General features: G+C 46.7%; 2 protein-coding genes across 2 annotated transcripts; both read left to right on the plus strand.

Moving 5' to 3' along the window:
* Positions 1 to 487: 487 nt before the first annotated feature.
* hdac8 (histone deacetylase 8) lies at positions 488 to 16,881 on the plus strand. The gene is made up of 11 exons (XM_083664917.1): positions 488 to 682; positions 807 to 859; positions 1,029 to 1,159; positions 2,085 to 2,226; positions 2,710 to 2,822; positions 2,937 to 3,014; positions 3,652 to 3,760; positions 3,935 to 4,107; positions 4,633 to 4,727; positions 11,338 to 11,443; positions 16,664 to 16,881. Exons 1-11 carry the CDS (start codon positions 569 to 571, stop codon positions 16,684 to 16,686), a joined length of 1,137 nt encoding a protein of 378 aa, XP_083521043.1. The 5' UTR covers positions 488 to 568; the 3' UTR covers positions 16,687 to 16,881.
* Positions 16,882 to 20,303: 3,422 nt separating this feature from the next.
* On the plus strand, positions 20,304 to 23,373 carry cited1 (Cbp/p300-interacting transactivator, with Glu/Asp-rich carboxy-terminal domain, 1; the record flags this gene model as incomplete). Its single annotated transcript, XM_083670176.1, has 2 exons — positions 20,304 to 20,367; positions 22,860 to 23,373. The coding sequence occupies exon 2, from the start codon at positions 22,873 to 22,875 to the stop codon at positions 23,371 to 23,373; it is 501 nt and encodes a 166-aa protein (XP_083526302.1). The 5' UTR covers positions 20,304 to 20,367; positions 22,860 to 22,872.
* Between the last annotated feature and the right edge of the window lie 1,441 nt (positions 23,374 to 24,814).

Genomic DNA, 24,814 nt, shown 5'->3' on the forward strand with positions numbered 1-24,814 from the left:
CAGTGTTCGTTATTGTCTCATCATCATCATAATGGTAACGATTTCCATACCTCTTTTAATCTCTTGATGAGATGCACATGTATTAGTACAATTGGGCCCAAATTGTAAACATATTGACATCAATTCCCTGTAGGCATACTGACCATACTGACTGCACATGAGACCGACAATGTGGTACAGTTTCACAGAAAAAAATGGACACCAACTCCCAGAATCCACTTCGACTTGGTCCCACCGTAAGAGGTCCCGAAAGACACGAGATGATATGCAATATCACAAAAACATACATGAAGTTGACCAAATCCTTGTGTTTTTATCATCAGATTATCAACTACTTCTGAATATGAATACGAAAAGATTAATGTTTATGTTTTGAATCGTATCGATATCATAAGTATTTATCTTAGAATAGATCCGGTTATCACGGTTTCCATTTTTCTGCGGGAATGTTGATATTGGAGCACCAACAGCCATAGCACTGTGGAGAAATCAAGAAGCATCGAACTTTTACATCTTTCTTTGTGATATTTTAGGTGTTTTATTCACACAAGTGCACTAGCCAACATAAATGAGTTGTGCAAGGGATTCTGATAATGGCAGTCTTACCAAACGCAGAGTTGCTTATGTTTATAGTCCGCAATACATCGAGACTTGCGACTCCCTATCGAAAGTCCCCAACCGGGTGAGTTGAATGGTGATGATGCTGTGTAGCTTGCTACTGTTGTATTCATCTGCCAACTAGCTAACGTTACTCTTGTCAATATAAACGCTTTCCCTATATTAACGACTTATTATTCTGTCATTAGGCAAGTATGGTCCATTCGCTCATAGAAGCCTATGGCTTACTTCAACATATGAGGTAAGTTAGGCTACAGTTTTTCCAATATGTATAGTATTGTGTGGATGTTTAATCTAAACTAAAATGCAGCAGTCCACTTAATCACAATGATATGATTGAATTGGAGTTGGCATATAGTATTCTAGCTATCTACAGTCATCACTATGTGTCTGTGGCCATACCACGCCAGTGTTGTGAAGCCCCGTATCGCAACCATTGAGGAGATGGCCAAGTTCCATACAGACGCATACCTGGAACACCTCCACAAGATCAGCCAGGACGGGGACAACGACGACCCCCAGTCAGTGGACTTCGGCCTGGGTAAGAGGAGATGGAAGGACTGGTCTCTCTCTGGAGCTTGGGATGGAACATACTCTCTGGATCTCTCTACCTCTCTCACCTCTCTTTGTGGTCATGTAGACTCAGATGCATACTAATACAATGCAACTCAAGAGAGGGAGAGAGGTAGGGAGAGAGGGATACATGGAGGAAGTACTAATGGAACTGTCATGCAAAGTTGTTTTGGTGTCAGCAGAGGGCGCTCTAACCCTGGATCTAAAATGACCGAGCGCCACCGGGTGTTGTACTATAGCCGTCGTTTTTAGGCAACTTTTTGGAACACAGTAAAAGTGGTGGTAGGCTCATTGAATGCTCATGATTATGCAGGTCATTATCAGTAAGACACCGGTTTCCATTGTGTTTTTATGATTCTTACTGACAGATTGACAGTAGTCACTTCCCCTTGACTGCCGTGTGTGTGTGTGTGTGTGTGTGTGTGTGTGTGTGTGTGTGTGTGTGTGTGTGTGTGTGTGTGTGTGTGTGTGTGTGTGTGTGTGTGTGTGTGACCTTATTCTGTTATTACTGGTCAGGTTATACTTATAACTGTTATATATTAGTTATTAGTATATTAGCACGTCATGTCTCTCTCTTCCACTCCTATCTCTCTGTCCCTTCCTTTACCACCCTTCCTTTTCATTTTCCCTCATTGTCTTCCCTCTCTCCCTTTGTTTCTCCACACCTCTGTCTTGTCCTTCCTCTATGTCTGTTGATCTCTCTTTTCCTGCCTCTCACTTTATGTCTCACCCTTTGTCATTTTCACCTCTCTCTTTTCCTCTTCTTTGACTTTTGACTTTTCATCTTGGTCTCTTTCTCTCCCCTGCCCTCCATCCATCCATCCACTCCTGTCCTCCTTCATTCTCATCCCCCCTCTTCCACCCTCCCACCCCACCCCACCCCTCTCACCCAGGTTATGACTGTCCGGTCGTGGAGGGTATATTTGACTATGCGGCGGCCGTAGGCGGTGCCACCCTGACGGCTGCCCAGTGTCTGCTGGAGAAGAGGTGTGAGGTGGCCATCAACTGGGCAGGAGGCTGGCACCACGCCAAGAAGTAAGAGGAGGAGGAGGAGGAGCAGGGGTGTGGAGGGTGTTGATGTGTGGATTATATAGGAATGTTTTTAGTTTGGCTTCCCAACTGAGATCTGGAATTTCCGTTTCTGTATTGAATGTGAGGTCCAATGGTAGATTGCTCTCTTACTTCTCTCTCTCTCTCTCTCTCCCCCCCCTCTCTCTCTCTCTCCATCTCTGTCCATCTCTACCTCTCCCTCTCTCTCCCTCTCTCTCTCTCTCCCCCCCTCTCTCTCTCTCTCCATCTCTACCTCTACCTCTCTCTCCCTCTCTCTCTCTCTCCCCCCCCTCTCTCTCTCTCTCTCTCTCTCTCTCTCTCCATCTCGATCTTCATCTCTCTCTGTCTACCCCTCCCCCCCCTCTCTCTCTCTCTCCATCTCTGTCCATCTCTACCTCTCCCTCTCTCTCTCTCTCTCTCTCTCTCCCCCCCCCCCCCCCTCTCTCTCCATATCTCTCCATATCTCAGAGATGAGGCGTCAGGGTTCTGTTATGTGAATGATGCAGTGCTGGGCATTCTCAAGCTGAGGGAGAAGTATGAAAGAGTGCTCTACGTGGATGTGGATCTGCATCATGGAGACGGTACGCACGCGCACACACACACACACACACACACACACACACAAATATCTGCTGTGACCGATGTTCTCAAATCTAAGAGAAAGTAATGCATAGTAACACTTGTTTGTTTTTCAGGTGTGGAGGATGCATTCAGTTTCACCTCCAAAGTCATGACCGTGTCTTTTCACAAGTTCTCCCCAGGCTTCTTCCCAGGTCAGTGGCTTGCTTTCATACTGACCCACATCCCCTGGCCTGCTGTCAGTTTGACATATCTTGGTCTCAGGGGAGGCTGGTGGAGGTAGAAAACCATTCATGCATTACAATGAGCCCGTCCCCGATTTCTACCTCCACCAGCCTCCCTTGTAACTAAACTAACCCCAATAACCTGTGTAGTCCATGACTATACTATACTAATACTTTCATGTGTTCATACTCTGGGATACTGTAGGTACAGGGGACCTGGTGGACACAGCAGGGAAGGGCCGCAGGTCCACTGTGTTGACCTTTGACTCCCTTGTCCTTAACCTGTGTTGTGTAGCTACTGTGTTGACCTGTAGTAGTAACTCTAACCTGTGTTGTGTAGCTACTGTGTTGACCTGTAGTAGTAACTCTAACCTGTGTTGTGTAGCTACTGTGTTGACCTGTAGTAGTAACTCTAACCTGTGTTGTGTAGCTACTGTGTTGACCTGTAGTAGTAACTCTAACCTGTGTTGTGTAGCTACTGTGTTGACCTGTAGTAGTAACTCTAACCTGTGTTGTGTAGCTACTGTGTTGACCTGTAGTAGTAACTCTAACCTGTGTTGTGTAGCTACTGTGTTGACCTGTCGTAACACTAGCCTGGGTTGTGTAGGTACAGGGGACCTGGTGGACACGGGGCTGGGGAAGGGCCGCTGGTACGCTGTTAATGTCCCCCTGGAGGACGGCATCAAAGACGAGAGATACTTCCAGGTCTTCACCAGGTCTGCTTCTCTCCTCTCCTCTCCTCTCCAAGCATTACAATGAGTCTGTCCTCCAAATTCTACCTCCAACAGCCTCCCCTACATTATTTTTTTGTATTTTCTGTTGTTGGTTGATGATGAAGGGCATTGTGTGCTAAACATATTGTTGTTGTGTCTGTTATGTCCTTGGTGCAGTGTGATGCAGGAAGTGCGTGCATTGTTTAACCCAGAAGCAGTAGTGATGCAGCTGGGGGCAGACACCATGGCTGGTGACCCCATGTGTTCCTTCAACATGACCCCCGTAGGCGTGGGGAAGTGTCTACACCACGTCCTGGAGTGGGACCTGCCCACACTACTGCTAGGAGGAGGTGTGTGTGTGTGTGTGTGTGTGTGTGTGTGTGTGTGTGTATTTTCCTTTCAAACATCTCTTCCCTCTCGCCTAGCCCTGAGCTAGATTGAATGGACTACATCCCTCCCTCCTCCTGTCCCCCCTACTCTTCACCACTCTCTCCTCCTCCCTCTCTCATTCTACCTCCTCACTCTTTATTAGTCTGTCATGACTGGGCAGAGTAAGGTAGCAGCGTCAAAGTATTAGACTGACTGGGGCTCTGTGTACACACACACACACACACACAGCTCTGTTTGAAACCACAGTCCAACTCCAGACCCCTCAGCCCTGGCCCAGATGATAGCTGCTAATTATACTAGTACAATGAAGCCATTTTACTCACTACAATCCTTCCTCTTTTCCTCCCTCTCTCCATCTCTCCCTTTACTCTCCTCTCCATTTATCTCTCTCTAACCACTTAATCTCTTTTTTTACCCCCCCCCCCCCCCCTCTCTCTCTCTCTCTCTCTCTCTCCCTCTCCCTCCCTCTCTCTTTCTCTCTCTAGGAGGGTATAACCTTGCCAACACAGCCCGCTGTTGGACCTACCTGAATGGAGCAGTACTGGGACAAACACTGGCCTCTGAGATACCAGACCATGAGGTTAGACACACACATACACATACACACACACACACACACACTCTCTCTCTTTCTCTCTCTCTCTCTCTCTCTCTCTCTCTCTCTCTCTGTCTCTCTCTCTCTCTCTGTCTCTCTCTCTCTCTCTCTCTCTCTTTCTCTCTCTCTCTCTGTCTCTCTCTGTCTCTCTCTCTGTCTCTCTCTCTCTCTGTCTCTCTTACTAACACACCTAGCGCTCCGTCTTCGCTGAGTCATTCCCTCTAATCAAAGATGGCCGCATGGCCCTCAATAAAGGTTTTTTTTCCACAGGTGATTCAGAAGGAGGGGGGGGGGGGGGGGGGGGGGTGGGAGGGACAATATCGCTCTGTCCCCTTCAGACCTGACAGAGAGGGTCTTGTGCTTCCCTCTCTCCCTCTATCTCTCTCTTCCTGCCCTTCTTTATTTGTCTTCTTAGAGGACCCTTGTGTGTTTTAGTCTGTGAAGGGGACTTTTTGGCGGGAGGCTTGTGAATTCCCTTATAATTACCTCAGAGTAGACAGAGAGAGAGGGTGATTTTGTGTGGTTTCATGTACAGTGTGAGGGAGCCAGCTACAGTATCTGTCACACACACACACACACACAGAGGATCTTTTGACAGTGGTTGCAGGGGGTTTTCATGGTCAGCCAGATGAAAGCACCTCTTGTTTCTCTCCGTTCAGACAGTGACCCCAAATGACCTCTCACCTCATTAAGAGGGGTTCACCAAAAACAAGACAACGTTGACTAACCTTGGCTGCTCAGGCAGCTGCTGCTACTGATGATGATATAACACACACACTCTCTCTCTCTCTCCCCCCCCACACACACACACACACACTGTAGTTCCTTTTGCCTTATGGTGTTTGTGTGTCTGTGTCTGTGTGTGTGTGTCTGTGTGTGTGTCTGTGTGTGTGCCTGTGTGTGTATTGCCTCTCTCTCACACATGGTCACCATACTCTTGAGTTTGAGATATTCCAGAGAAGTCCACTCACTCACTCTGCTGCCCACCCCTCCCACCACCAGTGAAAGGAAAGAAAGTCTCCCCTCCTTTGTCCCCTTTGCCTAGCCATCAAAGACTACCCCAACCCCCCCTCCCTCCTACCACCACCCCCTAAACACACACACACACACACACACACACCACAGCGCTACCCCCTACCTCTCACTGCCACACCACTGTTATTGTGTGTCCATCCAGCCCAAACAAAACTCTATTGAAGTGAGGCTTGCTGTGACTGAGGAGAGAAAGGCTGAGGGTGACAGAGAGAGAGAAAGGGAAGCAGAAAAGAGAGAGAGATGGTGAAAGAGAGGGCCGCTGCAGGGAGAGAGAGAGAGAGAGAGAGAGAGAAAAGAGAAAAAGAGCAAAGAGAAGAGGTTGAAAGAGGTTGAGGAGCGTGTTGCAGAGATAAAGTGGTGGAGTGAAAAGAGAAAGATGGTCAGAGAGAGACTGTATGTATCTGCCTGCGTATATGCGTGCAAACGAGTGTGTGTGTGTGTGTGTGTGTGTGTGTGTGTGTGTGTGTGTGTGTGTGTGGGGGGGGGGGGGGGGGGGGGGGGATGTGGGTGTGTCACACACTTGATAGAGGGGTATTTATCCATGATGACCAAGCAAAGCTAGATCCAAGGAGAGGAAAACAAAAACCACTTTGTACCTGAGCGAGGGCCCAGTGTTCCTGCCCTCCTCCCCAGCTGGCGGCAGCCTCTCTGGGCCTCGGCAACCAGGCCAGTCCTCTTACCCCCCTGGAACAATGGACCCAGAGCCAGACCAAGGGCTTCAGGCATACAAGGGCCTCCATTCAGCTCACACACAGCAACACACACAGGCATGCACACATACACACACACACACACACACACACACACACACACACACACACACACACACACACTCAGGCACACACATATGTGGGCATGCATACACACACACACTTACACACACCCACAGGTGCACATACACGCACACATACACACACACACACACACACACACACACACACACACCCACACACACAGGCCTCTCAGGCACATAGAGAGACTGATGACAGTGGCGCACCCTTGGGTCACCCTGTAGCCCCAAAAGTCATCCTGAGAGTTCTAATCTGATAAACAGAAGAAGTCTAGTATAGGGAGGGGGGTGGTTTCTTATCAATGAAGAACATTTCCAGAGGAAACACCAGGACGTTGGCCCTATAGACTGCTATAGAAGCCCCAGGTGCATGAAGGTATCAGATGTTCTAGAGGCCTCTCTTTATAAATGAATGGAGAATAAGGAACGATTAAGAGATAAACTTCAAACGAGGTGCAATATCCAATAGAAACACTGTGATATATTCTGTCTTGTGCATAGCGGTGGATTGTGTTCTTAAGACTGTGAGCTGCGAACACAGACAAGCATCTCTGTTCCCACAGTGCATTTAATGCCCAGCGACCTTTGACCTGTGATGTCATAGTACCCTGCGGGCGGGCGGGCCATGTTGTTGTCCGTTCTTCTCTTACAGTTAAATGAGCGTCACCAGGCTCTGACCCAGACTAGCTCTAGATCCTAGCCTAGTGCTGTCACACCTGATTGAACTTTAATCAGTTGATCTTCAAAACCTTGATCAGCTGAATCAGGTGTCAGTGCTGGGACAAGAATCTGTAGTACTGCTGCTCTCCAGAACCAGGATTGAGGATCACTGCTCTAGACAGTACAGCAGATTAAACTAAAGAAATGTGCTGTTATGTTCTGATAGCTACAGTAGTATTATAAATAGTAATAATGTTATGGCTGCCCCAGATTGTCAACTAGTTGATTGGTCGGTCGGTAGACCTTCAGTTGGCTCAATTTTGTTTGGTCGAATCGTCGCACGGTGGGAAAAATGTCCTTGTGCAAAAGAAAAACTTTAATTTTCCTATCTATTTTAACCACAGAAATATTAATTCATCATGAACAAATGTAACACATATTTTTAAAAGATGAATAACGCAGCAAACTCTTTATGATAACTGAATATTGCCCCCCAGTAACACAGGCGGGTATCAGTGTATTTACTTGCGCACTCAGATTCTCGCTCTCAAGCGCATTTCACAGCCACCCAGCCAACTTGTGTGCTTGGGGAGGTCTGTGGCTGACTGAGCTGAACAGAGAGAATGAAGCCCACAGCACAGGTAGCTATAAACAATAGAAGTGTATTATTATGTTCTGATAGCTAGGATATAAATAGTAATAACAGCTCCAAGTTTGAAAAGAGAGCTCAGCTTCTTCAGCTTTAAAGACATTGATCCCAAATTGACCCTTATTGTCTACGAGCTGTTCCATATCTCAGTCTGAGATATGGAAGTCTGAGTCTTGGGTCATCAGAGTTCAGCTGGGGCCTGATTAACTCCTGAGTCAGGAGATTCTGCAGGGTTGGATACGTGTAGGTTTGTTAGCGCTCAGTCTTATCTTAGATCAGGGAAACTGTTTCTGTTGGACCCAACCCACTGGAGAGTTACTGTGAACCTGAACTTGGCCTCTCTGGAACCTGTCTGTCTGTCTGTCTGTCTGTCTGTCTGTTTGTCTGTCGGCATGTCTGTCTCCAGCTATTCAACATCTGTATTTCCTCTTCCTCTCTCTATTTTTCTCTCTCGGTCTTTCATTTTTGTTTTTCCTGATTTCCGCAGAGCGATTCCCAGCACAGCCCCGTGCAAAAACAAACACAGGACTCCAGCTTCCCTCCCTCTCTCACCGCAGCGCGAGTGTGTGTGTGTTTGTCTGTGTGTGTCTGTCTGTGTGTGTGTGTGTGTGTGTGTGTGTGTGTGTGTGTGTGTGTGTGTGTGTGTGTGTGTGTGTCTGTGTGTTACTCAGCTCTGAGTAACTACTTAGCTCTGTTGAAACCTTGGCTTTGGGTTGATATTAGCTTCTACATGAGGAGAGAGGCAGGCAGGGGAGATGTTTTGACCAAAGTATGTATGAGGAGAGTCGTGACAGCCTGTGGCCCTTGGCTTCACTCTCTGGTGCACCCCACTCCCAGATTGGCAGCTGGGAAGTGTCCCGCCCCTGTACTTCCTGTTTCCTGTCTGGCACTTCCTCCTCCGCCCCTCTCCGGGATGTGTCCGCTCTGTCGGCTCCCAGAACACTGGGCTCAATCACCGGAAACTGGGCTGGGGAAGAGAGTGTGTGTGTGTGTGTGTGTGTGTGTGTGTGTGTGTGTGTGTGTGTGTGTGTGTGTGTGTGTGTGTGTGTGTGTGTGTGTGTGTGTGTGTGTGTGTGTGTGTGTGTGTGTGTGTGTGTGTGCGTGCGCGTGCGCGTGCGTGTGTTTGTGTGTGTGTGTGTGTGCGTGTGTTTGTGTGTGTGTGAGTCAGTCAGTCAGTCAGTCAAAGGCAGTGTCACTGTCAGAACAGGCCCTTGGAGATGAACAGTTCTAAATGGTACAGAGAGACAATGAGGTTCACTGGGCCCTGACCTGTTTACTGACACTATTGTTCAGCTTTATTACCCTCAGAGAGACAGAGACAGAGAGAGAGAGAGAGAGAGAGAGAGAGGCACACACAGACACAGACACACAGTATTGTTCTCATTTATTACTTTCTCAGGAAGAGAGACGTACAGGCAGGGAGAGATGGATAGAGGGAGTAGGGGGTGAGAGAGAGAGAGAGTGAGAGAGTGAGAGAGAGAGTGAGAGAGAGAGAGAGAGAGAGAGAGAGAGAGAGAGATGGATAGAGGTAGTAGGGGGTGAGAGAGACGGACCAGAGAGAAGCCTACGTGCGTTATGTGACTGATTTGTTGTTTGGCCATTTTTCTAAAGAACTCTTCATTTGTTTTCCAAGACCTTGTTTTTCTCCAAAAGTCAAACATTTTTCATATGAGGAGCTGTAGACAGTTCTGAGATGCAGCTGATAACTATATATACACACACATGCAAACACACACACACACACACACACACACACACACACACACACACACACACACACACACACACTCTGTCTATAACAACAAACAAGCATCATATTCCCTTTCTCAAAATAACCAAACAGAGAGAGAGAGGTGGATGGGAGGGGTATGTTCAATGATCTGAGCTAGGACATTTGATTGTGTGTGTGTGTGTGTGTGTACATGTGTTTGGCAAACTTTGTGGTGTATCATAATGATTTATATGAGCTTGGACGTGTGTGTGTGTATATGTGTATCATAATGAATTATATGAGCTAGGACATTTGTGCTTGCTGCTGGGTACTTTGGCTTGGAGCCTGATCTGAGCTTTAAAGGAGTTGATCACTGTAACCCATTTTAACCCTCTTTCCTCCATCCATCCATACCTCCCCCCTCTACCTCTTATCTTGCCTCTTCCTTTCCTCACTCTGTCCTCTTTCCCTCCTATATCTCTGTCCCTCTCTGACCCCTGACCCCAGACTGTCACCTCATCTCTTCCCCCATCCCTGTCATGTCTTCCACATCTTGCCTTCTCTCTCCCCCTTCTCCCCCACCCATCTCGTTCTGGTCCAATCCAAACAGCCAGACTTCAGGAGAGAGGTGTCTGTGGTGGTCTGTCCCCTCTCTGTCCCCCGTCCTTCTGCCTCCCCCTCCCCCCCTTCTCCCCATCCTATCTTGGTCTGGTCCAATCTAAACAGATACAGCAGGAGACAGGACCCTCTCTGCTGGGCTGAGGGGAGCAGGCGGTTCATGGGAAAAACTCTACTGTACAACTATTCCTCTGATCACTGTGTGTGTGTGTGTGTGTGTGTGTGTGTGTGTGTGTGTGTGTGTGTGTGTGTGTGTGTGTGAGTGTGTGTGTGTGTGTGTGAGAGAATTTGTATCCTCTTGTGTTTTGTAAGAGTTGCGTTGGGACCGGAGGTGGGCCGGAGAAAGCTCGATGGGGGTAATTGGAAACAGAGACACACTCTCTCTCTCTCTCTCTCTCTCTCTCTCTCTCTCTCTCTCTCTCTCTGCCTGAACCACTATTAAACCTCAACATTAGCTATTACACAAAGACAAAGCAGTCTGTGTCTTTCAAATTAGCAAGACGATACATTCTCTCATTGCCTTCTGGCAGAGCTGCGTGCCTGCGTACACCATCTCCATGCATCCTAAGGCTAAGCTGTGTTGTTCACATAGTGACACCATAATGCATTACTATTCAAATTTTACTGTAATTTAGAAGCATTAGCATGATAGTACACACACATACACATGCCCGCTTCCGCAACACACTCTCTGTTCTCTAGTCTGTTGCATCTCCGTTTTTGAAAGTCTGGCAGCGCTGCCCCGCTTGTGCTGATGACGTGATGTCCCAGAGTGTACCTTTAAACTGTTGTGTGGCTTGTCTTAGCTAAAGGGAATGTTACTAGAGAGAGCGCTACATGATTAACATGATCTTCCCCTAGAGGGGGTGTGGATGGTGTGGCAAGGCAGGGCCTCATCAAGACATTACACTGGGGGGGAGGGAGGGGGGGGGGGGGGTTGTGGGGGTGTGTGTGTGTGTGTGTGTAAGTAACCCACTTGTTAACCTTTATCTAATTAAGTTTTCAGTCTTGCAAGTTTCCATTTTCACTCGCAGAATCCAAAGCCTTTTTTCCATTCTACAGTGCCTGTAGAATGACGCAATTGTGGTTAACTGTGCTCTCTGTGTTTGTTTGGGTTTATTTCCTGGTTCAGTTCTTTACGGAGTATGGGCCTGACTACTCCCTGGAGATCAGCCCCAGCTGTAGACCAGACCGCAATGAGACCAAACACCTGGACCAGGTCATCAGCACCATCAAAGGTAACCATTGTCACCATGACCACAGCGGCTATACTTTCTGCGGCCACACCATACGCACATTCACACACTAAATGGTAACTTTCACACACACACACACACACCAAATGGTCTGACTCATTGACTCTAGGTCCAGATGGGACAGTTTTGGTGTTGAAAGCATCCAGACCCCTAACGAGAGTTTATTTAGACAGACATTAAAGCCCAGCACACTTAGAGTGTGTGTGTGTGTGTGTGTGTGTGTGTGTGTGTGTGTGTGTGTGTGTGTGTGTGTGTGTCGTCATCATCATCATCATCATCAGCTGGCCCCCACAGTTAACACAACAGGAGGTGTTGTCAGCACCCCAGGGAGACAAATCCTCCTGACCCCCCTCTCCACACATACACACATACACACCCCTCTCCTATGGGAACACACAACCTCCCCCCCAGCATGACTGTGTTAGTGGTCCAGAGAGAGAGTTGTGTGTTTGATGTTCCTGCTAATCAGAATGTCAATAAACAGTCTTCTCTCTGTGTTACGTCTCTAGAGATAGGAGGGATGTAGAGGTTACAAAGCCAAATTCATCACTCCAATACACATGGGCACTGCACTAACCCTACCCCCCCCCCCCCCCACACACACACACACACACACACACACACACACACAAATACGACGATTGGCCAACTTTGATGCTCACTCATGAGTTTGTCGTGTGTATGAAAATGTGAATGAATAATAATGTACTGTATAGAAAAGTGTCTTTTTTGTCTTTATGTGCCCTTGTGTCTGTCTGTGTGTGTCTGTGTAGTGAGACTGCTGACCCCTCTCTCACCCCATACCCTTTGTTTCACTGTGTGTGTGTGTGTGTCAGTGAGTGAGAGAGAGAGAGAGAGAGAGAAGAATGTGTGTGTTGCGGTTCGTTTGGTCTCAGTGTTGACAGCTAACCCTTCCCGAGGGTGACCAGCAGCGGTTTTGGGGGGATGGCGGACTCGGGGTGAGGAGTGGTTTCAGGGGGAACCTTGTCTACGCCAACCAGTCTGTCTAGGGATGACTGTGGTCTGGTTCAATTGGAGTCCCTGGTCCCCTCCCCAACTCCCCTACTCTCTTTGATGTCCACAGATCTGTCTGGGAGGGATAGGTGAAAGCTATGTGATGGGAACCCCACACTCTGTGTAGTGGAGAGCTACATGAAGCCATTACAGGACTGCCCACACCTATCCAGTGCTTTCACATCCATGAACATCAAAGTATCCAGTGGGATCCTTGAGATGACCCTACCCTAAACCCTAACCTTAACCCTTAGCTTACCCTAACTGTTTTAAATCTCAACTTCAATGAGGTGTCAGAGTCGGGCCATCCCAAGCATCCCACTTAGCATTTATCAAGGAGTAGGAGCTCTGGGAAGGCACTAGGGAAGAGGCTATGGAGGGAGGTAGGGGCTGAAATGGAACAAGGCCCCTGACCTGCAGGAAACACCACAAGTGAGAATGTTAGTGGGTTTGGTCAGAGGAGAGAAGGAAGGGGGGAACGGAGGGAGGGAGAGAGGGAGGGGTAGACTGAATGGAGCGAAATGAAAGTCAGAGAACATGTGCGGTCGGTTAGACGGGGACTGTGCTGCTCTTCTGTTCGTTTGGTGATCCCTCGTTTCCTCTCCTCTCTCTCCAACATTATTCACTCCATGCATTTGTGTCCACTCCATGCATAGGGTGATGTCCCTCCTCTTCTGTTCCTCCTCTCTCTCCTCTCTCTCTTTCTCTCTTCTCTTTTTGTAGGTTCAACAGGTCTTGGTTTCACCCTGCCACGTCTGTTTAGCGTCTTCTTTCTCTGTCTCACCTCTGCCCTGCTGTGGGACACCGCATACACACTGCTCCACTCAACATGTACAACATCTCCCTCTGTGTGTGTCTCTCCCTCATTCTCTCTCTCTCTCCCTCCCTCCCTCCTTCCCTCCCTCCCTCTTTCTCCCTCCATCTCTCTCTCTCTCTCATACACACACACACACACACACTTTTTTCTCCTTTTTTCTTGTACCAGCTTTAGCAGGATGTGGTATTGCTGGGCAATTGGATGCCACTGTTTACCAGTGAGCCCAACCCTTCTAAACCATGTGTGAGTGTGAGTGTGAGTGTGAGTGTGAGTGTGAGCGAGAGCGAGGGAGAGACCAGTGTTTATTACCTAACCCATTCCTGAGGTCCCTAACAAGGGAAACCCTTTGAACTGGGTCCACCAGGCCTAGTAATGTGGTTTTTCTCCTCTTGCCAGCCTGCCTATCACAGCACCACACATGCCATTGACGGAAACCTTCAACGATGCTGTAAAATGTAGTATCTGTTTTATGTCCAGTGATCACGGGAAGGTAATTGATTCGGGGTGGTCCGAATTAAAACGGGTTGTTTGTGAGAGCAGGTTTGGCTATATTCGCTGAGGGTGTTTTTAAACAAACTTTAAATCACTGTCAAAATGTCCTTCGTGGCTCTTTTGGAAAGACATCAACGATCAGTAAAAAAAAAAAAAAAAAAAAAACGTTGCCCCTGCGTTGGGCGCGCGGCCAAATTAGGTGCTGGAATTAATTAAACTGAGATTTCATTAAAGGTTCTACCACAGCAGCGGCAGCCGGAAGTGTCAGTGTTTGTTTATCGGTTCATTTACGTTGTTTGCTGTGTTTACGAGCCGGTGAAGGTGTTATTTCCCAGGACACGGATAAACCGGGAGATTGGGGCGGGAGGGGGGGAGGCAGCAGGGGCGAGGCAAGAGAGGGTTGATAAGGGTCTTTAAATCCGCAAGCGTCGCGTCCGAACAGCTTGCTCTATAATTTCCCCTCCTCGAGATGACACCCGCGGCCCAACAAACAGCGCACCCCGGAACATCACAACATTCGCGAGGGAGAGCTGTTATTGATTAACGTGCGCACTGCGCAGGTAATAAATACCGGTTCCCCCGCGGTTTCTCGCCACATTACCGGAATTTCCAAGCACATCTGGTGGACATTTACGAGACTAGGGGCTCCGTTTAAAAGAAGAAAAAGAGCGAACTTATGAGGAAAAAAAGGGGACATTAAAAAACCACACATGGTTGCTTTCTGCCGCCCCTGATTACATTGAGCGCTTGAGCAACGCGAACCCTGGATTCTAGAACCATTCTTTTGGCTCTGACTGTTTTCAAACATATGCAGCCTGTCTGACTGTTGGGGTTATAATTAAGGGTTTCACCAAACACAAACACACGATACTGCTGCCACACACACAAACAGGAAACCCTCCGTCCCCAATTAAACGGTTCTTTTGTCAAACACAATATCTCCGTGTCTTCTCCTTCTCACAACGCTTGTTTGTTTACAGAAACAGCCCGTGCTGTGTATAACAATAGGCGTAGACACAATCCCTATATCCGTGTATAACAATAGCCATAGACACAGCCCTATATAGTACATATCTATTTCTTTAGCTCTTGGTGTAGATAATCAAAGCAGTCATCAACATGTTTGGCACATCCCAGCCATTGGTTGTTGGGATAGCAATCACTGTAGGTTAAACGTTGCTAACAGTATTCAGTCATATTGACTCTTGTAGTCTATATGTCATGTCTAGTAGTCCTTGGTTAAGTGGATGTCTTTTTAAAATCTTAGATGTGTGATGGATTTGCAAAATGTGGTTGGTCTCTCTCTCTCTGTTGGTCTGTAACAGAATCACTGTGAAATTGTTCTGTAATTACCTCCAATGGTGTGGCATGTGAGACTACATACACATTTATTATTTGGATGAACACAGGCTCCTATCCAAGCAATGCAAATACGTAAAAAACAGTACACTTCCAAATGTACATATTAGTTCATCATTTGCATATTTGTGTTTCCTCAGGAAGTACCTCACCGATGTGTTTTGCATATTTCTGAAAGCCCTCGTCGGCAGTTTGTTCATATGAGGCGCTGGAGGCTCTGGATGGAAATATTGTGGACGACAATTCATTGTTAGGGAAAACCTCTGTTATACAGAGCTGTGCCTATTGTTATGTAGGGTTCTCTTTACCTCATCTCCTTTCCTTCATAATCACTGATCTAAAACTGCATCACAAGTGAAAGTAACAGTTGAAGCCTATCCAGTCCTTTCACATGTCAGTGGCTACGAGGGCGAGGTAGAAGTATCCTTTAAACACACGCTTTTCTTTTTCTACAAGTTTCCCCTAACCACAGACCAGATGTAGTGGAGACATATAAACTCATCCTCTGATCTTGTTGATGTCCTTTTGGCCTAATAAGGTGAATGCGGTATGACATCCTCGTCTTTCAAGCATACTTGGTGGCCATTCACACTCATATGCCTACTAGATAGTATAGAAGTATTATATTCAGACACAGCCAGCTTGTCCTATGGTCAGTGTGTGAACTCTGTCACCACTGAGGAGGTATACAGGTATACTCTCCTCCCCTTCTCTCCTGTCTAAGTCCAGCCAGTCAGTCCGACTGCTGACCAGGCCTCTCTTCCCCTCCTCTCCCCTCCTCATATCTAAACCCAGCTAACCCCAGGCCTTTCATCTGTGTATAAATCAGCTGTATCACCGACAGCCCTGCTGTCCACACTTAGCCCCGACGCTAACACCCTGTCATTGATAACTGTGTGTGTGTGTGTGTGTGTGTGTGTGTGTGTGTGTGTGTGTGTGTGTGTGTGTGTGTGTGTGTGTGTATATGTGTGTGTATATGTGTGTGTATATGTGTGTGTATATGTGTGTGTATATGTGTGTGTGTGTGTCTTAAACACTGTCATTGATAACATAGCAGAAGTCGACTGGGACCTGGCGTCTGGGGTTTGTATGAACTCTAGAGACAGATTGAATTAGGAGATGAATGGCTCATTGTGTGTGTGTGTGTGTGTGTGTGTGTGTGTGTGTGTGTGTGTGTGTGTGTGTGTGTGTGTGTGTGTGTGTGTGTGTGTGTGTGTGTGTGTGTGTGTGTGTGTGTGTGTGTGTGTGTGTGAGAGAGAGACACAGAGAGAGGGCAATAGGGGTGTGTATGTTTTCTTTTCGAGTGGGTGTATGTTATGATGTCCTGTGTGCCATGTACTGTATGTCTTAGAGTACATATTTCCACATGGGTGTGTGTTATTCTACGTCTTCTTTGCCCATATAAGCATCACATGACTATGTCTCTATGTTTATGTTGCCTATTTGTGTATCTGTGATTAATCTAACCCCCCCCCTCCCCACACACACACACACACACCCTTCTCCCTTGTTGTTTACAGGGAATCTGAAGAATGTAGTTTAGGAGAACAGCAGGCAGCAGCGTAAGGAGCCTCCAGTTTCATGTTTCCACATCGGGCCCCCTCCCCTAGCCCTGGCTAATCAAGACAGTATGTGGACCCTCCTATAGAGCCAGCTCCAGGAGGGGAGAGAGGAGAGAGAGGCTCTCTGTCTGTACTGTGGAAAACATTACTTGAATGTTTCCAGGGGGAAATTGTTAATGGGGGGACAAGGGTTAGGAGGAGGGGGGGTGGGGGCTGGGGCTGATGTTGATTGTTTGTTGCCATTGCCTGTTTATGTTTTTTGTGTGTGTATTTTTTTAAAGAGGGGGTAAAGGGTAGAGGGAGGGAAAGGGGTATATTAGATGGGGGGGGGGGGGCAAAGGGTATTTTATATGGGGTATGGTGGGTATAGATGTAATGTTAGACTCTAATGTGTACATATGTACTACGGTGTAAGGTACATCTACAGGGCGAGTGTTGCATAAGACTTGTGGTTAAGGACAAAAGCAGATCGTCCAGGGTGTCATGTTACACATTAACTGGCCCTTGGTGCTGCTGTGGTTTAAACCCCCAGTAGAAAAACACCCACTACTTCTCATGATGCTCTTCATCCTATGGGCAAAGATGGTTCTTAGCCATTTGTTCTTTTTGTACACATTCTTAGAAAAAAGAGTTCCTCAAAGGGTTCTCCACTGGGCCAGCCAAAGATCCCTTCTGGTTTCAGATAGAACCTTTTTTTTCTAAGAGTGCAGTCAGTGTTTTAAAATGACTCATCATCAGCATGCCTGCGTGTTCTGACGAACCTCTGCGGCCCAACACTCCAAACTGGTGGTTACCTCTCCTTGTCGACAGCCTACAGTTCCCTTCTCTTCAGTTAGGCCCTACAGCTTAGGCTTACTCACTAATGCCAGATCAAAATAATGAAAGAAAAATCTCAATGTAGCCTATAGATATGAATTGCACAAGAATTATACATTTATGGATTTTTTTTAATGCATTGTTTTCTCTTTATTCAACCTGCCGCCACCCACCCTTCCTTCATCCACACAGACATCCATCTCTGACTTGGGATCAGATTTCCATACTTCTAACCATTCCCATTCAGAGCAAAGTAGACCAGGAGAGGAGCCACCTCTCACTATTGAGATGCACCCTATGCTGGTGTCCTAACTTTTTAATGGCCTCTATTCCCTTGTCTCGTTGCCTGGCCATGGAATGGATTTTTTTAACTATTGGGACAAGACCCATTGTCTGTTTGTCTCCTATTCATATTATTCCAACTACATGTTTTCATTTCAACTGGAAGTATGAGAAGTGTAACAGTTTTGTTCTGTTCATTTAGCTTTTGGTTTCACAAAAGTATTAAACTTTCACGAACTTTTTTTTTTTATTGTTAACCTTTGCCTTCTGCTGAATAAATAACATGTTTATTAAAAAACAACCCATAAGTGAGTGTGTTGTGTTGTTTTTCTGGATTACACTGAGCTTTAATACCCAGGAAACTCACACCAAATGTGGGCCTGGATGTCCCCAATCAAAGCAGCCATGTGGGGAACAGAAGTGTGAGTGTGTGGGTTGGTCAGCAATGCGGGCTCTGCTGAATGAATATGAAACAAGTGAAACTCATTAACTCGTTTATGAGTACCGAACGACAGAACTGATTTGAAACTCGATCTCGTAAACGACTTAATGGTTTTGCGCAAAGACTATTAAGTATATGAATTAGGACATGAGAGACTTGAAGTTTTCCTTTCTTTGTGTTTGAGAGTCATGGAAGTCCCCCGTCCCCAAGCTCTAGTTACATCCTTGATGCAAGGACAGGAGGGGACCAATTCACTTTGATTTCCCTGTTTTACATGTTTAGTTTGGCTATCGGGGAAATCGCGGAGTGGACGGCCTTAGATACAGCGCTGGCGTTGTGCAGCTTCCTAATTATCTCTGTACCAACTGTAAGGCAGCCATAGCTGTCCCTTCACTTTCTGAGATCTTCTCCAATGACGCACACTGACTGACAGCGGCGCCAAATGTTGTTTCCTCTCCTGAAATCAAACTCCGATCTCATCTATGTTCTGTTCATTCACGGTGCGGTTGAATGGCGCACCTGCCGACCGGCTTCCGTATGCTGCTGGCTCGTGACTGCGTCACCATGAGGACTTCCCAACGAATTTCATGCAAAACATCTCATTTCGCCATCACTAAAGCGCGCGCCGTGGATTTGAATACGACATCGTTTGACCTTTATCACAGCATATGTTTGGGATTAAATTCTGATTATAATGTCATGATTTATCTAGATTGGCTACTGTATTTCGTTTGGTTGTTCCTAGTCTATATTCTCTGGAAGGCTTCTATTGTATTTAGAGGAGTAGGCTAGCCTAGGCCTACTTAGACACCTGCCGGTCATGTTTTCCATTCAAGAGAGGGAAATCGAAAACCGTTCGTCTAATTTGCATAACGTTTCCCACGGGGAGAAAAAGAACACCCCGCACCTCCATACATCACCCTCGCACTCATCTACATGAGAACTGTCCCGTCCAACGTCCACAATAAAGACAGATGCTACGCTTTTATCTGCTTAACTGAAAAGAAATTAGGCGCGTGGCACTTAAAGGCGCCAAATGTATGTTTTTTTCCTTTCTGTCTTTGACAATGCTTGACAATATTGAGATGGATTGTTTGAATAGCGGAGGTCCTTATCCACGATAGATCCAGGCATATAGGCCTATATTGGTATACATGGGTCGAGGTTGAAGCGTAGGTCCAACATTTAGGCTACTCCCGGTTATTATTTGACGTTTGACCCCTTTTATCAGTGGATCAGTATGTCATCTGAAAAATGAAATAGGCCTCGCCTCACAAGATGAACAGCTAGTCCTGTAGATGGGCTATTCGACGCAGAGCATAGACGTACTCACATTGAGTCATGTGAACTAAGTGTTTTGCAAATCAACACTTATTGTTTCAAATAAGACTAGTAGGCCAACATCGATGGGTGTTGAAGCGTTGCGTGCGTCTCATGAATGATAATCATTGAGTTGTCTGTCTGGAGGTACAGGGCTATTTGATCTGTGATTGCAGTTGCTCAGCGTTCCCGAGAATATAATAGAATAGAGAACATCTGCCCCACTAGAGCGCTTTCATGACACACACACAAAATGCGGAAAGTGGATTCCTCAGATACGGAGACGGACTTGCAGACCGAGCCTTTCTGCATGTTCTCCGCGGCGCTCCCGTGCGTCAGTCTTACTCTTCTCTGAATCCAGCCCGTGTTTTATCCCACTGCAGATGCACCTCGTCGCTTCTTGAGGGTCGAGTGTGTGTGTGTGTGTGTGTGTGTGAGAGAGAGAGAGAGAGAGAGGGACAAAAAGAGAGAGAGCGAGAGAGAGAGAGAGAGTGTGTATAGGCCAATGCTTTTTATTCAGTAACAATCCCATTGAGGGAACTCTCCCTGAGACAGCCACTCTATTATTGTGCACGGAGAGAGAAGAGTCGCCGGGAAACAATGCTTTGACTCAACCGTTTAGGCTACTCTATGGACTCAGATTTCCATGCGCCGCGAATGCGTTACTAAGTTTAGACAACAACAATTGTCAGGAGTATTCACAACAAACTAATAGTTGAAGGAGTTGATTGAGTTCTTGGACCCTTCACCATTCCTCTCCATACGGATCTCTTCTGCCGTGCTGAAGGTTGCTCTCTAAACGGTTTGTCTTCTCTTTTCACATTTTGTTCTTATTTAAACTATCATGTTTTTATGGAATTTGTGCACATTCATTATCGTGTAGTTGTTGGTAAGGCTATTTGTTTACAAATAATTAAGGCATAGTGCCAATCTATTTTGCTTCTAGGAATTGAGTCTATTAAATAATTTTTTTCTCTCTCTTTCTGTTGTTCGTATTACATAATTTTCCGTTTCTGCTCTCCACTTTTCTTTGCCAACAAACTGAGGTAGTTCATTTTGTCCACGAGTTTGACTATACGGCGAAGTTCGTGCATTTATGCACTGTCAATTTCTTGCCAGCTAGTCAATGCAGTAAACACAGCTAGTTTCAATGACATGTTTCACAATCACATGACAAAACGTTTGATATAAGCTAATGTGTCCCTTGTAGTGAATCAGTCAAATAGGTGACAATAATTATTTTTTTAACATACCATTTATTTTATTGGTTTAATGGTTCACTAGGAACCATGTCATTTAGGATCCAAACTAATTAGATAAAGGTTGATGATGGTGCTGGTGTAGCCTGAATAGGACAGGAGGCTTGTTTCTTTCCAAATTGGCTTAAAGTTGTTTGGACTTATTCAATTTCCTCCTCTTCCAGCTCTAACCGAGTCCCATACCACATATATGTAGTTGATTCAATTAAAACAAGTGGCAATGTAGAACACAGACGCTGTGCGGTTCTTGACAGTCTGACGTTTCAATTTGCTCGTCACGCTTATGTTAATTGTGTAATTGAAACCGCCGTTGTTGGAGAGACTCATTTTTTGCGCGCTCACTTTCTCCCACAGCGTTTATGCAGGTCCAATGGGCCAGATTTGACCATGATCTTATGACAAGTCATATATCAGAATCATGAACCCATATAAATATCGATATATAGGTATAAATACTTATTTTATTATAAAGTAATTTATGGTTTGAATAAACTAAAGGCCAATCACTGACTAATATCATAAATGGATTGGTGAAACCAAGGTTCCCACTATATTGCTCTCCTCAGTGAATTCACTTCAAGGGAGGGAGGAAAGGTGCGTCTTATAAGTATTTGAATAGGGCCCATGGTTGCCTTTCCTTATGAGGAAGGAAGGATGTTAATTCATATTTGAACAGGGCCCATTACACTCCTCAAGAGTGGATGCATTTGACTGTATTTGAACAAGGCATCCATGTAATAAACAGCTGTTCTGTTAAAAGACCATGTGCGGTCTGGCTATGACAGTAATCAGCCTATGAATAATGAACACAAAGGCCACACACACACACACTGAATACCAAACAGCTGCCCATGTCAGGGCACTAGAGTGTGTGTGTGTGTGTGTGTGTGTGTGTGTGTGTGTGTGTGTGTGTGTGTGTGTGTGTGTGTGTGTGTGTGTGCGTGCGTGTGTGTGTGTCCTGTAGGATGAGTGCAGCTGCATGCCTGCCTGTAGCAATTATGCTCTCCCTAAATGTGGGCCAGTGGGGGGTGGAGGAGAAGAGGGGGGCAGTGGATCAGCACATATAATTAAGCGATTAACTGCCTCAAAGTATAGCCTCATGACCTGACGTGTGTGTGTGTGTGTGTGTGTGTGTGTGTGTGTGTGTGTGTGTGTGTGTGTGTGTGTGTGTGTGTGTGTGTGTGTGTGGCAATGTAATGCAAACCGACTTTTATCAGTAATTTAGTTGTGGGTAATTTCCACATTCTCTCTCTCTCTCTCTCTCTCACACACACACACACACACACACACACACACATCTTACTCATATGTATTTACATGACCATGTGACTGGTCTTGTCTTGAGCCCCTCAAAGGGACTGTTGTGTTTTAACCCCATTAAGACCCCCCAGTCCCCTCTCTCAGCCCTCATGGCATGGTCATGGTTAACGTGCTGCTCAATGGGTCAGGACACAGACAGGCATCCGGAGGACAGCCAGCCAGTGGTTGGTTCCCAATGTTGCTTTGCACTGTGACCTACGTAAAGACTTTGGAGTGTTCTTGTGATCCACCAAGTGAACTGAACCAACGTGCCTATAATAGCCAGGATAGCTGAGCTGAGTAGAATACAGTTTATGTTGATGTGTATGTTTGTTGTGACTCTGACCCAACCATTCTCTCAACCCACCCTTGTGGATATTAGCAAGTCTGACGAAACGTACAAAGAAGTTGCTAATCATTGTTAAAGCTTGAATTATATACCTTTTAGAGACTAGCTCTGTCTGTCACACCACTGTCCAGTGGAGGCTGGTGGAGGTAGAACAAATCAGAGGGCAAATATTGAATACCATTCCTCATTCCATTCCATGCATTACAATGAGCCTGTCCTCCGATTTCTACCTCCACCAGCCTCCCCTGCCACAGTCCTCATTGAGCCTCAGTGATGTCATGATGGCTCTTATCTGTGCTGTATGTTCTCTTCTGCCTCTTTACACACAGTGTCCGTGTTTGATGTCACAATAACAACACCATATCCTCTCTTCCTCTTCCTCCTCAGGTGTTCCCAGGTGATGAGCTCACTGCTGTTGTCTAGCCCCACAATGAAGGACCGTGAGCCCCCCTCCTCTCTCACCCTCCTCCACTACCCAGGCACCGGCAAGACCCCCGCCCCGTTCCCCCCCTCCTCCTCCTCCCCCCTCCACACCCCCTCCTCCCAGGCCCTCTCCAAACCCCAGCCCTTCTGTCTCCAGTCCGGCCCTCACCTCCTAGCCAGCATGCAGCTCCAGAAACTCAACTCCCACTACCAGAGCCTGGCTGGGTCCGCAGGGCCCACCCCGGGTTCTCAGAGGGGGTTTGGAGGCTCAGGCCTGGGGTCGGGCCAGCTGGCAACAGCCCCTGGAGGTGTGGGGAACCAGGGTTCTGGAGGGATCATAGACTCAGACCCTGTGGATGAGGAGGTTCTGATGTCGCTGGTGGTGGAGCTGGGTCTGGACCGGGCCAACGAGCTGCCAGAACTGTGGCTGGGCCAGAACGAGTTTGACTTCATATCAGATGTACCTGCCGGATGCTGACCCACACAGACGAAGAGAGGGAATTTGTACTCTCTCTATTTTTTCTTTTCTTCTTCGATCACCCTCCCATTTGGATGGACATAAACTCTCATGTACCCGCTGGCTACTGACCAAAACAGATAAAGAAAGAGAATTGATGACCTCTTGTTTATTTTTTTCTTTGATAAACGTTTAATTTTTTCTCTCCTACACATGGGGCTGTAGATAAAAAGATGGACAAGGCTAAGAGCGGGTGGAACTTTTTTTTTGTTGTGCCTCAAAGAAGAGACAACATGAACGGAGCCACAGAGTAGAGAGAACCTGTGCCTCTTTGTTGTTATTGTTTTCTCTGTGACCCACTCGTTTTCTCACTCTTCACCAAGCTGATGGAACTAGTAGGATGGACACACACTCTGACGTCTCTGCAGACTGCTGACCTGAACACTCCTAAACACACTACAGAGAGAAGCTGAGCAACATGTCACGCTGAAGAAAACACTGAGGTCTGGAAATGGCAATGTGAAGACAGAAGCCTTTCATCTGAGCTTGGGGGGCTGTCTGTTATGACAGCCCCCCCACACACACACACACACACACACACACACACACAGAGGCAGATGGATGGTATTACAATACCGTAATGGAAGTAGCAGCCGTGAAACAGGCACTTGTTCAGTTACCCACAGCGTTCAGGAGATTCAAGAGACATCAGTGTGTGTGTGTGTGTGTGTGTGTGTGTGGGGGGGGGGGGGGGGGGGAGAGATGTGTGGGTGAAAGGGAGAAAGATAGAAAGAACGTGTGTGTGTGTGTGTGTGTGTGTGTGTGTGTGTGTGTGTGTGTGTGTGTGGAGTGATGTTGTATAGGACACCACAGGCCTCATGGACCAGTGTAACCTGACCTAGCAATGCTGTCTCTATCTAAATAAATTAATGACCCCGTCTGTCTGTTTTTTCCCCTGCCTGCCAGTGGTGCTCCTGTGACGGGGAAACTCTGTAGGACATACCCACGGCTCATAGTTTCCCTCCTCTCTCCCTCCTGCTTGACTTCTAGTTTATGTTTCTCTCACTCTATAATTATATACTGCTCTGTCATCAAAACAATAGTAGATATGATTAAAGCTCGTCAAATGACTCGACTTTAAACCTTGATTATGTTGTTTGCCTATACATAGGTGATACCATAGGCATACAAGATGGTGTGCAGTATTCTTAAAGTTTTGGTGATATGTGGTATGTGTTTCTCTCTCCCAATGTGTCTCTTTCTCCCTCTGTCTTGCTCAACTTCTCTCTGTCTCCACCCCCCCACCCCCCGAGATCTCTCCCCCCCCCCCCATATCACTCTCCTGTCCCAGAGACAAGACACTACATCACCAGCTAGCCGTCCTCTTCCAGCTGTGCCGTCACACTGTGTCACCGTGTGTCATGATGCTGATGAGGGTGTCAGTTACAACTAATAAGGCCAT

This window comes from Argentina silus, assembly GCF_951799395.1.
Source record: "Argentina silus genome assembly, chromosome: 1".
NCBI lineage: Eukaryota > Metazoa > Chordata > Actinopteri > Argentiniformes > Argentinidae > Argentina > Argentina silus.